Source organism: Manis pentadactyla, chromosome 9 (assembly GCF_030020395.1).
Source record: "Manis pentadactyla isolate mManPen7 chromosome 9, mManPen7.hap1, whole genome shotgun sequence".
Lineage (NCBI taxonomy): Eukaryota > Metazoa > Chordata > Mammalia > Pholidota > Manidae > Manis > Manis pentadactyla.
Window position 1 is genome coordinate 110,876,744 of NC_080027.1, and position 14,190 is coordinate 110,890,933.

Consider the following 14,190-nt stretch of genomic DNA (forward strand, 5'->3'; position numbering starts at 1 on the left):
ATAAACACTGGTAATTATAAAAGGATTAAAAAAGGCAAAGTTACAGTTTTAAGAGGTCAGTGCAACCTTTTAAATTATTTTTCTAATTATATCACACATCCTCAATCTTGATGTAGTAGACATGTTTTTTTTTTTTTTTCTGCCTTGTAACCTGCGTTCTTCTAGCAACAGTACAGTCTTTCCGCTTTTCCCAAACTCCATGGTTTTCTGGGCCAGGGCAGGGGGAAGGGGGCGGAGGGTAAATGCCACTTAATCACGTTACTCTGTTCAGCTGGTTAGGAAAGGGGATGCCCAGGGATTTGCAGGTGACCCAAAGAAGGAAGATCAGTATCCTTCCTTGAAATTGTTTATATGGATCCTCATAGGGGGATATCTCTTTTCTTTAGAGTACTAAGTGGGAATTTACAAAATTTGGAGCTCTTTTGTTTGTACAATAAAGAACTACATCCTCTCATCCTACTTTCATGCTGCATTAGAGATATGGTGATTGGGCACTAAGACTGTCTTTTGAGGGATTTGGGCCCATTTCTACCATACCTTCACATTTTTCTTCTAAGCACCACATTTGTTTACTAGATAATGGAGTTCCCGACTGTTAACATATATTATAGGGGCTCTGGAATTTTTTGAAAAAATGGGTAACTTGAAGTAAAAGAAAATCTCATGCACACACTTGCACTTTTTTTTAAAAATACCAAGTCTATTTAGTCAACAGTGGCATCTCCAGGTACATAAAATACTTAACTTGTCATCACCAAATTTCTAATAGGTATTCAAATTCTCTAAATTGTCTTAAAATTTTTTTGTTTCTTTGAAATAGAATTCAAACAGTGGAGAAAATTGTTTCATCAAGCACACTGGCTGGTTAAATTTTACCTCTTCAAAATAGATATTTCCTTAACATGGTGTCTTGCCAATGGGTTTCAGCCCCAGGCAAGTTCACTATGGATTCAGTGTGACCAAAGAAAATGACAGCAAAACGTTCTTGGGGTGAAAGGGTTATACCCAACTTTATTTCCAGGTGGCAGGTCAGTCACTAAAATCCTGTCACTCAGAGCGAGTCTGCAGGCAGCAAGCCGGTCTCTGCCTCTGGGCCCCTCTGTCTGCCCAGCCATCCCGCACAGCTGTCCTCCGGGCCTCTCTGCACAATCGTCCTGCACAGCCATCCTCTGGGCCTCTGTCCTCTGCTCTGCTCTCCTGCAGCCTTGCAGCCATGCCACCATGTCGTGCTCAGAGCACTGGGCAGAGCTCTTTTTATAGAGTCAACATCCATGTATTGCCCACAGGTGTGCAGTGAGCTAGTCAGCCACTGCCAGGTGAGAATCCTGGCCACAGGAACTCTCATTTTGTCCACACACCAAAACACATCCCCATGAGCAACAGAATTTAGAAATTAATTCAAAATCTCCTTATGGGCTTTACAAATGCCAGATGAGGTTCTGGTCATGAAATCATGGGTTAGATAAGCGTAATAGCTTTAAGTTACCCTTGGACATTAGAACCCCAAGAGGAGGAATGACAAAGGTAATATGTATGTTGATTTTGCTGCCTTTGAGGTCTTTGACTTGGTGGTAAACAAAAGGACACCACTGTTTGATTTGCCAACATCTAATAAAATACTGAAAATGTGTAAGGCAAATGTATAGATATATTTACTTAAATATGTTTATTAAAAATATGTGTAGCTTTATTTACAACTAACATCCTTATCTTTGTCCTATATGCCCTTGTTTGTTCTCAAGTACAATCAAGGACAGAATCAGCCCCTCTAGGTATAAATGAATATACAGTTGGCCCTTAAACAACGTGGAGGTTAGGGGCATCCACCGCACCTCAGTCAAAAATTCACCTATAACTTTTGAGTCCCTCAAAAACTTAACTGCTAATAGCCTACTGCAGACCGGAAGCCTTACTGGTAACATAAAGTCAATTAACACATATTTTGTGTATGTGTATTCTTAAAAGTAAGCTAGGGAAGTTAGAAAAGTGGCAAAAAAAAAAAAAGCTAGGGAAAATAAAATGTTCTTTCAAATTGTTGCAAATTTTCAAAAAAATTTCTAATATATTTACTGAAAGAAATCCTTGTATAAATGGACCTGCGCAGTTCAAACCCATGTTGTTTAAGGTTCAACTGTACTTTATTTGGACTCAAGTATAAAATAATTAAAACATTAGTACCAACAACTCCACAACTTTCTTTTCCCAAAGAGGAGGTGCCAAGGGCTGAGGAGTTTGAGACTTTTAGTCATGCATCATTTCCACCCATCTCATCAAATAAATGAACAATCTAAGTGATTCACAGACTTGCTAAGCAAGCTCAGCATATTGACAAGTCCCCTAGACCCTTTTCCCCCGCCAACCAGACTATTATCCTTAAGGTCCTCCTAGAGTTAACACTAATTCCAACCATAGTAACAAACATTTTTTTTTCAGATCCCTGCTATCCCTCTCTTAACGGAACTACTGAGTCCAAGTAGTTGGACTGAACTGAAACCAGGTGTTTTTTTTCCCCATGTACTTATTATTCTCACTATACTATTATGATCTTGAGAAGTTAAAAAATATGTCTCGTGATCATCCACTTTGCTTGAGAACTTCAAAGAATTAAAAACCGCCACCCTCAGGCTGTCCACTTTTGCAGCATGCTCCCTTCCTCGTTTTGCTTGTCGTAGCAGCACTGGGTAAGCGCCTAGGTTCCATCCCGTACTAAAACTCATGATCTTCTGGCTCAGATTCTGTGAACTGAGTCATTCTGGCACGGAGAATATTCCGTGACTCAGCAGGCCCGAAAAGGAGGATGTCAGATCCAGATAATTTCGAGTCTTTTAAAGGCAAGCTGGAGAACATAAACAACACAGTGGAAGAATTTCGCAGTAGGTTTGCGTACTCAGGGGAAAAATGTCATTCTATTCCCAGCCCTTTCACTTCCTTCCCTAGCCCTGTTAAACGAATGCTTACATTTTAATTTAGAGGCAGGAAATTGTTCAGAAAATCCATTTTGATGCTCTGCGATCAGGCCCTTTATTCTCCGGGGACGTTGTCAGGCCCTGGACACCCCGACCTCTCCTGGGAAAGGGTCGGCTCTGGGCCGCGCTGCAGGGGGCGTTCCCCGCGGCTGCCGGCTGGGGGGGGCACGGAGCCTGCGGGCGGTCTCGGCCCCAGGGCGCGGTCCGGCAGGGCGCTAGGACAGACACCTGGCGGGAAGGCGATCGGCGTTGCCAAGGCTTAGGGTGGCGCGGGACCCAAAGCCCGACCCAAAAGCACCCCGCGGGCCCTTTAAGACCCCTGCGGTTGCCCCCTCTGTCGTCCCCGGTCCGGAGTCTTCCGGGGACGCGGAGCCAGGGGACCCCGGCGTCCAACTTCTGTAGGGCGCCGGCTCTTGGCAGCCTGTCCCTCCCTCCCGGCATGCACCGCCCCGCCGCCCCTCCCCCCTCAGTCCCTCTCCTCCCCACCGGCCCGCTCCCCGCCCACCCCTCGCGCCCCTCAGGCCCCACCCCCGCGGATCGCGCGCCGCGGGCCCGAGCACGAGCGGCCACCGCCCCCGCCGTCTCCGGGGCGGACGCGCAGTCCACAGCGCGTGGAGGGCGGGGGATCCGCTCCGGGGGCCGCGGTCGCTGTTGAGAGGAGGCCGGGTTGGGCTTTCTCCTCCGCCAGACCCCACCCCACCCCACCCTGCCGACCCCACCCCCTGCCCCTTCCTCCCGGGGGCGCGCGCTCGGGCACGCGCTCGGAAGTCGAGGGTCGGCGCGGAGTGCGGGCCGTGGCCGGGTTTCGTGAGGGAGGCACGAAGGCGCCGCACCGGGAGGTGGTCCGGCAGCCGCACGGTCCTCGCCAGGGGCTCCCATCGGCCGGCTCGTGCAGCGTGAGCCGCCGCCACCGCCCGCCCGAGAGTCCGGCCCCTGGGCCCCGAGGCTCAGTCCACCGAGCGGCCTCCGTGGGACGCCGCTGGGCGAGAGAAACGCGCCCGCGCCTTTGCTTTTGCCGTGGCCCAGCGCGCGGGCGGCGGGATGGGCGACAGTGAGCGGGCCGCGCGGGCGCTGCTGCCCCGGGGCCGGCTGTGGCCGGCGCTGGTCGTGCTGGCTGCAGCTGCGGCCGGCTGCGCCCGGGCAGCCATGGACGAGTGCGCGGATGAGGGCGGGCGGGCGCAGCGCTGCATGCCTGAGTTCGTCAATGCCGCCTTCAACGTGACCGTGGTGGCCACCAACACGTGCGGGACTCCGCCCGAGGAGTACTGTGTGCAGACCGGGGTGACCGGCGTCACCAAGTCCTGTCACCTGTGCGACGCCGGGCAGCCCCACCTGCAGCACGGGGCAACCTTTCTGACCGACTACAACAACCAGGCCGACACCACCTGGTGGCAAAGTCAGACCATGCTGGCCGGGGTGCAGTACCCGACCTCCATCAACCTCACGCTGCACCTGGGTAAGCGGTGACAGCCCTGTCCCCTAGTCCTCGCCAACAGCCCATCTCCCGGGCCGTCTTCACCCTTGGCCCAGCCCTAGCGGGGCCCGAACAACCGTGTGTTGGCTCTCTGCTCTCCAGTATGGGCCATACAGAAATTCTCCAACTTCTATACCTAACAGCCGTGAGGGCCTAGACACTTCACACCAGCATCTTCTGCTTCCCTATTCTTCCCAACTTAACCAGATTTTTGCTCCCTTGAATTTTCGCCATTTCAGCTGTTTCTGTCCCTCTTTAATGAAGCAATAATCAGAAATCCCCATTCTCGATTTTCTCTGTCCTAACAGGGCCATCACCATGCCTTCTTGCTTGGATCAGAGACAAGCAGGTCCACCTTAAGCACTTTTACCTTGTTTAAATCTGTTTCTCCAGGGTTGAGGGTGATCGTTGTTTGCTCTGTTGAATAAGCTGGAGAGTAAAGGGTCTAAGTTACGGGAATTTGAGGGGAACTGTTGCCTTCCCCTGTCGCTTTGCCTCTGTGTAATTAACATAGTAATTCACCGTTATTGTTCTTTAGAGTTGTTCAGACTTAATGAAGGGCAGCAAAGCTATTCACTGCTAATCCTGGTTCAGCGAAAACAAAAGGAAGTGTCTGCACTCACTCTAATTGCTGGGCACAGTTTTGTCCCTGGGTGAAAAGGCTCTCCTTACTGTCTTTCCTTTTACTTTGATTCAAATCAGGTGTAGATACGCGTACAGTGACCTTTTAGAGATTAAGAAAGGGGTATATGGAAAACACTGCTGGGTGGTGGATGAATGGACGTATTTATCCTACGGTATCAGAAAGCGTATTTGATTTAGGTGAATTTTTCTTCATCGTGGAAATATACAAGCAAGCAAAGTGATTCATTATTGTGTTTAACAGAGCAGCATGTGTGAGAAACTAGCATTTGATTTGTAGAGCTTCAATCCCCACTGCATTGAGAGACTTGATTTTGCTGGTAATAATGAACTTCCAGTGAGCGCAGAGCACCCAAGCTATTCTTCTGCTAAAGCAGGATAATTCTACAAGGCTAATAACGTTGTTTGGGGGACTTTAAACGGAACATTTCATAAGCAAACGGTTCTTTTGGTCATGGTTTTGTATTTTTCTTTCCACTGCTTTCTAGTACACTAAACTTTATGTGTCAAGATTCCAGAGAAAGTACAGGATTTACAAGAAGTGCTTTGAAAAGTGCAGTTAAATCACTGTGTATGGAGTTAAGTTTTAGAAAAGTAGTATTTAGCATCTTTGTAGTTAATACCATTTTATTTGTAGACAAATCATTAGAAGATGAAACTTTGAAAACAAGTTCATAAAGTGAAACTCTGAGGCACCTGTTTTCAGAGGTGAGTGAAGTAAACTGTACTAAGTTCAGTTTTTCAGAGTTACTGGAAATGTATAGAACTAGCCACAGAACAGGTATTTTCCTACAGACATGCAAGAGACCCTACCTAGTATCTCCTAAGAGTTTTGGGGGTGCTCTTCAGCTATTTTCTCCTAAGTGTTATATTTTTAACTTAGCCGCTGTATTTTTGAAATTTATATCCAACTATTTTTAAGTTTTGACTTATTAAAGTTGCTGTATTAAATTTTGAATGCCCATGAAGCCTTGTTGTTTCCCTGTTTTTAAATATTTAAAGTTTCAGAGTAAAGGCTTTGCCTTGGTGCCTCAAAGTGCCTGAGATACATCTGAAAATTTCTAATTAAGAATCTCCTATGTAGGTAAAGGTGGGGCTGTCAATCTTGGCCCTCTGAGTTTTCAGCTGTGGGCACTATGTAGTAAAAGGTTATTTCAGATACTGTAGAGGCGGTAGATTACTCAGTGATTACTTCCCTGTTACAAAGATAATGTAGTAGGTAAGTCAGTATCAGTCAAGTTAGGTGGCTACTACTGGGAGGCAGATATATTAACTTTGGGTCATGGTGATTGAAAGGTCAAAAGAGATCTTGGAGTCCACCTCGTCAGCCCTCTATCGTGACTTTTTACTCTAAAATAATGTACACTGGCCCTTGTTTTCCTAAAAAATTCTTTCAGTTTTTGGTAATATTTTTGGTATTCATAATATTTCTGGAATATTTTGAATTCAAAGTATTTTTGAAGTTCATTAAACTATGGGCTTAAAAATTATTTAAAATTAAAAGTATTTTAATACATTGAGTGTTCTGATTAACTGTAAAAACATTTACTTTAAACTTTTTAGATAGACAATTTCTTAAAACTTGCTAGTTGTCCTTGGATCATAAATGATGTCTTGGAGGAAATTGTTGTAGAGAACATGGGGGAGGGGAGGGAGATTGGTGTGTAATGGGGTTAATGTCTTAATGTTTCAATCTCTGTCTCTGCCCACTCCTGCTTTTTTTCATGACAAAGATATATATGTATATGTGCCTGTTAGGATCTATATAATTTATAGCAAATAGGCAGGGCTTTATGTATCACTCTCTGTTTTGATATTCAGCATATTCTCTCCCTAATTCCAGTTACTCCATGGGCTCTAGCTAACTAATTATTTCCCATGAATTCAAGTACCATGACTGTTTGTGCATCTACTAAAACTCCCACCCCGTTCAAATTTCACATACCCTTAAACAAGCGATGCATATTGCCCTTACAGAGCATGTGAAACTTGAAGTGAGCAGAGTGAAATAATTAGGTCTAGCCACCACATTCCTAAGCCCTCTTTTTGATGTTGAACTTTAAATACAGTGAAATAGGCAAAATGAGATCACACTTTAAGTTGTCACAAGAAAAATACGTGTTTGGCACTGATCATAACTCATTTTTTAATTGTAAAAATAAAGCATGATATGGTGAATTAAATCTCATCTTTAGTTGCTAAGTTGCCCTAGAGACCACTGTTCACAATTCCTTATGTAATCTTTCAGAAACTTTTAATGCATACGCATGTATGTATAAAATTGCCTTTTTGTTTAAACTGCCTTTTTTGGGGCAGGGTGAGGCATGTACAGTTGGTGTGTACAGATTAGATCATTGTACCATTATCACTTGTACAAAAGCCAGGAAAACCAGCATTGGTTCTGAAAGCAGCCATGTCCTAAGTACCATATACAGTAATCCAGGGTGCAGGGTACAGTGTATCCTCAGATAAAATCAGTTAAAGTTGCTGTGGGAACCAGAACTGCATTTTCTGCCTGTTGTGGAGAGAATCTCAGTCAGCCGCCCTTTTCTAAAAAAAGGGCTTTCTTATTTCGCCCTCAACTTCTGGATCTTCTTCTGGCTTAATTTCTGTATGGGTTCAAATGCTATTTAAAAGTTTGGCTTTTGTTTTATAAGTCATAATAAGTTTTATTAGTATCAGTGGGGTAGTTGATTGCAATGTAGCTGAGGATTTGCCTTCTGTTAAACAGCCCTTTTAATTAACTTGATAGTCATTGTGGATGGAAACTTGGCAGACTGGTCTCCATCCTGGAGGAAGGTAGCTTTTCCCTCTTTGCTTATAAAAGCAACTCAGTCAAAGTTTATGGAACTCCTAAAATTTACACCAAAACCAGATTTGTTTCCAAGCTTCTTATGAGCTGTAGGAACAAATAGTGATTAAATGGTGCTTTTTAAAGCTATATTTAAATATCTTCCTTGTGTGTCTAAATCAGAATAATTGCTATGTAAGGATAATACATTTTATTTTGTTTGATCCTCTTTCACCTGTATTTAACGTGAAACAAACAGCAATTTTTTACCCCTGGAAAATCTTCACAAGGTAGGTTCTGACTGTCAGGGAATGGTTCGCTCTGGTGACTTCACTGTGGTATTTGTGTTCCCTGAGGGGACACTATTTTAGTTTGTCTCTCAAAGTCCTGATTTACATTTTGCAGGTTTCAACTTGAGAAGTTAAGGAGCTATTCTCTAATGGCCAGCAGTTGTTGAACACAGTTTTACAAAGTTGCTGTTTTCTTCTACAATTCACTGCTTTTTCTGTAAATACCTTCCCCTTGTTTCTAAAGCATTCAGAAAAAGAATGTACACATAAGGAGAGAAGTTGGAACTGTAAGGCACCTCTCCATTATTTTATCATTGGCCACATTGATGAGACAAAGTTTGACTAATTTAATTCTAAATCCTTTTAGGAAGTTTTGTTATGCACTCCTTCCCCCTATGTAACATTCTCATATTACTGCCAAATGTTCTGCAAATATTTTTAAATACCTACTAAATGCATAGCTCAGTACTTAAAAGAAAGGTGTAGAATATAGAAGGTCCTGTCTTCAGAAGCCTGTACTCTTTAGATGGAATTTTCATACTCAGTTGTCAATAACAAATCAAGAGTGCTTTAAAATATTTTACAGTTTATAAAGCCTCCAGTTTATCATAATTTAGATTTTCACAACTCATTGAAAACAAAAGAATCCTGAGGTGGTGATTGGCCAAAAGTCACGATGGAGGTAGGTTTTTTTTGACTCCTTCATTAATACACTAGCCAGCCCCTCAACTCTTAGTTCCTCTAACACTTCTCTCAGCAGAATGACTAGTTTATTCCAGGGCAACTTTAAAATACAAGTTCATGGAAATACTTACTGAAAGATACCAGACTCCCTTGGTTTTCCTCCTTTTCCTTCTGTTCCTTTTTACTTATATTTCTGGATTTCATTCTTTTTTATGCCATTCACTGTCTCTGAATGAATGAACTCTTAATCTCAAGGATTCATTTACTGTTTGCAAACTTTTAAATTCTCAGTTTGAGTCTCCAGGCCAGCTCTTCTTCCAGACCTTCTTCCAGACTTGTTGGACATGGTCAGTTTGGGATATCCAGAGGTCATGTGCAAAACTAAATTGATTCCCCATTGTCTTACTCAAGTCAAAGTTGTGTCTCAGTGAAGGGCACTACTGTTCAGCCCTGAGGCTCTCGACCAATCTTTTGCCAAGTCTCCCATGAAAGAAAACCATGCCGTTTGGTGAGCAGATAGGATGCGTTGCTGGGAGGTGGGTCAGTTCTAGATAGCTGTAACTCCATCCCTTTTTTCCCCACCCATCCTTGCTACAATCTGCCCAAGATTCCACTTTTACCTCCTATATTTATCTGCTGTGTCTCTTGAATTCTTATCTCTCTCTGCCTTACTGTAGCTCCTCTTGAATTTCACCATAATTACTGCAACAGCTTCCTAAATATCTGGTAGGCTTTCTACCTACAGTTTTGCTCCCTTATTCAGGCATCCATACTTTTTAGTGAGTCATGGTTCTAAAATGCAAATCTGATATTATTTCCCAGCTCAATATTTTGCAGTGGTTCCTCATTTAGGATAAAGTCCAGACTCTTTGGCATGGTTTACAAGGCTTAGGATTTGGATATATTTAACCTCTAAGCTTATCTTTTGCATTTTACATGCTCCTAAGGCTGCTTTGGTTTGGAACCCTTCTCCCATGTGTTAGCACCTTCAGCATTCCTTCCCCAGTCTCTCTCCTTTCCATCTTACTTCCCTGCCTGGATTAGGCGTCCCACTCACACCACCCTGTAGGTATCTACTACTTGCTATTGTGTGTTTCTTTACTTACTTGTCTATATTTCTGGACCACAAGGTCTTTGAATTCAGGGTCAGGGACTTAAAAAGTCATCTTTTTAGTTCACTTCAGTGTAACCAATATTAGTTAATTGCTTACTATGGCTCAGCCCCATACAAGTTCCTTGATGTGTAGTGATTGATAGGACATTGCACATAGGCATTTGCATAGGACCTTGTGGCCTAGATGTGGAGACCTCGGTCTCTAGACTGGGGTGTGTAGGTGAATAATGGCCAGCTAGCCACATCCAGCCCAGGGCTGCTACCTGTTTTTGTATGCGCCATGAGCAAAGAATAGTTTTTATATGTTTAATTGATTTGGAAATCAAGAATAATATTTTGTGACATATGAAAATTTTATGAAATTCAAATTTTAGTATCCATAAAGTTCTATGGAACACAGTCAAGTTCCTTTATTAGTGTATTGTCCATGGCTGCTTTTGCACTACAAAGGCAGAGTTAAGCAATTGCAGCAGACTTTGTATGTCCTGTCGCACAAAGCCTAAAGCATTTACTGTCTGTTCCTCTATAGCCAGACCTCTGCTCTAGACCAATATATTCAGTGTTATATAATAAGTTCTAAGTGGAAGATACAGGCACAAAGGGCATTCACTTAACTTACCATTTGGGTGGGGACTTTGTGTCTTCAGTGCTTAGCAACACCTATGGCCCTAGTGTTCAATAATACATGTAGAACTAGTAAGTGAATGCCTGAATTACAAGAAGCCCCCAAACACTGCACATTAATTAAAATTCTCAGCAATACTTTTGAGCTTATTTTTCTTTTTTATATGCTTTTTCTTTTTTTTTTTTTTAAGGGATCACTGATATACAAACTTATGAAGGTTTCACATGGCAACGTTGTGGCTACTACATTCACCCATATTATCAAGTCCTGCCCCCACACCCGGTTGCAGTCACTGTCCATCAGTGTAGTTAGATGCCACAGAGTCACTACTTGTCTTTTCTGTGTTATACTGCCTTCCCTGTGCTCCCCCTACGTTGTGTGTGCTAATCGTAATACCCCTTTCTCCCTCCCTCCCTTGACACCCACCCTTCCTATCCCCTTTCTCTTCGGTAACAAGTAGTCCCTTATTGGACTCTGAGTCTGCTGCTGTTTTGTTCCTTTAGTTTTGTTGAGCTTATTTCTGTCAGTGCTTTACCTCAATTTTTTCGAGATGCATGTCACTGTAATAGCTAATATTAAATGTGGTACATGGTTGTTTTATTTCTGTAGCTTTAAAACAAAGTCCTAAGTTAGATTTGGAAATGTTACAGAATTGAAAGATCTGTGACTGTCCTTTTATGGGTAAAAATTAGACCTCTATATGATTTGAAGTCAAATATTTTGAGTAAACTATCTGATGAGATTTGAATCTCATGTGTGAATATGTATTTCTGAAGTTTTAATAACAAGTGTTTTTTCTTTAGAAATGAACAGTAATTTTATTGTGAAATACATATTCACATGTCTGTTGTTGAAGTAGACTCTTAAAGGGTATTATTAAGCAGTTAGAGGAAAAGGATATAATGAAATAATCTTATTTCCTTATTGTGTATGGCATTGTTTATTTTATTTAATTCATTAGGAGTACAAATAGAAGACAGGCATAAAGTATGACTTCTCTGCAGGATAGTGAAGAACTACATTAAAGTGGTTATGTGGATGAACAGTATTTATTTATTGTCTACAGTTAACAGCAGAACCAACAGATGCTGCTTGTTCTTGTTTCCAGCTGTACGTAATTGATAGCTCTACTGTTCTGTTTGAGTTTTAGGGAAAAGCATCAGAATTTAGAGCAGAGCTGTTTGTTCATTTTTACTACCCAAATTTGCTGAGAAGATTTTGAAAATAGGAGATTAATCTGTCCCTTATCTTATATTGTTGGTTTCAAAGAGTAAAGATGACTGTGCTGGGTCTATTACCTTGCCTGAGTTGCTCTTAATATTTGTCAGAGGGCCTTGCTGGGATTTTGCAATCATCTCCTTTCTTGTAAAATGGTAAAGTAAGATGTTTGCTCATTTGGGCCTAAAAATGATAGCTGGCCAAAGCAAGTTACCAGAAAACTCATTTATAGAAATGTCCCTGGACTGTGCCAGATTGTGGTGACACTAATTACGTACATCTGCTTTTCTTTCCATGGGCTCTTCCAGGGGTCAGCCTACAATAACTGGTGCCTTGTGAAGCTACATATTCATGAAATAAAATAAAGCAGACTTATCTCTTTCTTAGACAATGGTGCTCTCAGATCTCTTGTGGCAAGGCCGGGAATGAATTGGGGGATTTACATGATTTCTCTTAAAACTTTAGAAGTTATATTCTCTCAGCTGCATTCTTTTTTTAATTAAGGTATTATTGATACACACTCTTATGAAGGTTTCACATGAAAAAACAAAGTGGTTACTACATTCACCTATATTATCAAGTCCTCCCCATACTCCATTGCAGTCACTGTCCATCAGTATAGTAAGATGCCACAGATTCACTATTTGCCTTCTCTGTGCTACACTGTCTTCCCCGTGACCCCTCACACCATGTGTACTAAACATAATACCTGTCAATCCTCTTCTCCCTCCCTCCCCACCTGCCCTCCTCAACCCCCTCCCCTTTGGTAACCACTAGTCCCTTCTTGGAGTCTGTGAGTCTGCTGCTGTTTTGTTTCTTCAGTTTTGCTTCATTGTTATACTTCACAAATGAGGGAAATCATTTGACACTGTCTTTCTCCCACTGGCTTATTTCACTGAGCATAATATCCTCCAGCTCCATCCATGTTGTTGCAAATGGTAGGATTTGTTTGTTTCTTATGGCTGAATAGTATTCCATTGTGTGTATGTACCACATCTTCTTTATTCAATCATCTACTGATGGACACTAAGGTTGCTTCCATATCTTGGCTATTGTAAATAGTGCTGCGATAAACATAGAGGTGCATATGTCTTTTTGAATCTGAGAAGTTGTATTCTTTGGGTAAATTCCTAGGAGTGGAATTCCCAGGTCAAATGGTATTTCTATTTTTAGTTTTTTGAGGAACCTCCATATTGCTTTCCACAGTGTTTGAACTAGTTTATATTCCCACCATCAGTGTAGGAGCGTTCCCCTTTCTCCACATCCTTGCCAGCATTTGTTGTTCTTAGTCTTTTCAATGCTGGCTATCCTAACTGGTACGAGGTGATATCTTGTGGTTTTAATTTGCATTTCCCTGATAATTAGTGATGTGGAGCATCTTTTCATGTGCCTGTTGGCCATCTGAATTTCTTCTTTGGAGAACTGTCTGTTCGTATCCTCCGCCCATTTTTTAATTGGGTTATTTGCTTTTTGGGTGTTGAGGTATGTGAGTTCTTTATATATTTTGGGTGTTAACCCCTTGTCGGGTATGTCATTTACAAATATATTCTCCCATACTGTAGGATGCCTTTTTGTTCTATTGTTGGTGTCCTTTGCCATACAGGAGCTTTTTAGTTTGATGTAGTCCCATGTGTTCATTTTTGCTTTTGTTTCCTTGCTTGAGGAGATGCGTTCAGGAAGAAGTTGCTCATGTTTATATTCAGGAGATTTTTGCCTATGTTTTTTTCTAAGAGTTTTATGGTTTCATGACTTACATTCAGGTCTTTGGTCCATTTCAAGTTTCAGATGCTTTCTTTTACCCTTTGTTTCCCACAATGTGGCTGCTTCCTGTCATATTGAAGGCAGCATTAGATTTTTGTTATATCATCTTTTTTTGGATTTTTGGTTATTTTATCTTTTTGTTTTGAAAGTTCTTGGAAATATTAATCTAGAACTAGCCTCCTTCACAATTCTGTTTTTGTTAGAGCTGGGGACTCAATGAATTTTGTTTCATGATGATAAATCACAGTATATGTGGAGGTTTCTGCTAATCAGAATGATTTCCTGTGGCAGTGACTACAGAGGTAGGCACCTCAGTAGTGTCAGTGTTTTCAGAGGCATGGTTAATCATCAGTCTTTTTTTTTCCTTCCTCCTTCATGGTTCTGACTTTATGTTCCCTAGCTTGACTTGCGTGGGGAGGGGTGGGGGGTTTACATAGGTGTATACATGTGAACAAAATCAGAGCTGTACATTTAATATTTGTGCACTTCATTGTCTGCAAATTATTCCTCAAATAAAAAAGAAATAAGGAAATTTTCAACCAGTTTACAATACAAAATAATACGTAGGTGCTTTGTTTTGGGTATGATTTTGGCTTAAAATAGGAGAACATAGAATCTGAGGCTT

At 42.1% G+C, this 14,190-nt stretch overlaps 1 protein-coding gene and 1 long non-coding RNA gene across 2 annotated transcripts in view; one reads left to right on the plus strand and one right to left on the minus strand.

Annotated features, from left to right (window-relative positions):
• Positions 1-673: 673 nt before the first annotated feature.
• Positions 674-3,432, minus strand: LOC118926083 (uncharacterized). Its single transcript, XR_005030322.2, has 2 exons — positions 2,959-3,432; positions 674-2,836 (listed from the first exon to the last, which is right to left on the minus strand). It is a non-coding gene; the product is annotated as an uncharacterized LOC118926083 (long non-coding RNA).
• Positions 3,433-3,494: 62 nt separating this feature from the next.
• The window catches only part of LAMC1 (laminin subunit gamma 1), a 134,308-nt gene continuing 123,612 nt past the window's right edge, over positions 3,495-14,190 (plus strand). Inside the window, exon 1 of the mRNA XM_036912584.2 lies at positions 3,495-4,422. Coding sequence (XP_036768479.2) covers positions 4,008-4,422 — 415 coding nt within the window. The 5' untranslated portion in view covers positions 3,495-4,007. The remainder of the gene's footprint in view (positions 4,423-14,190) is intronic.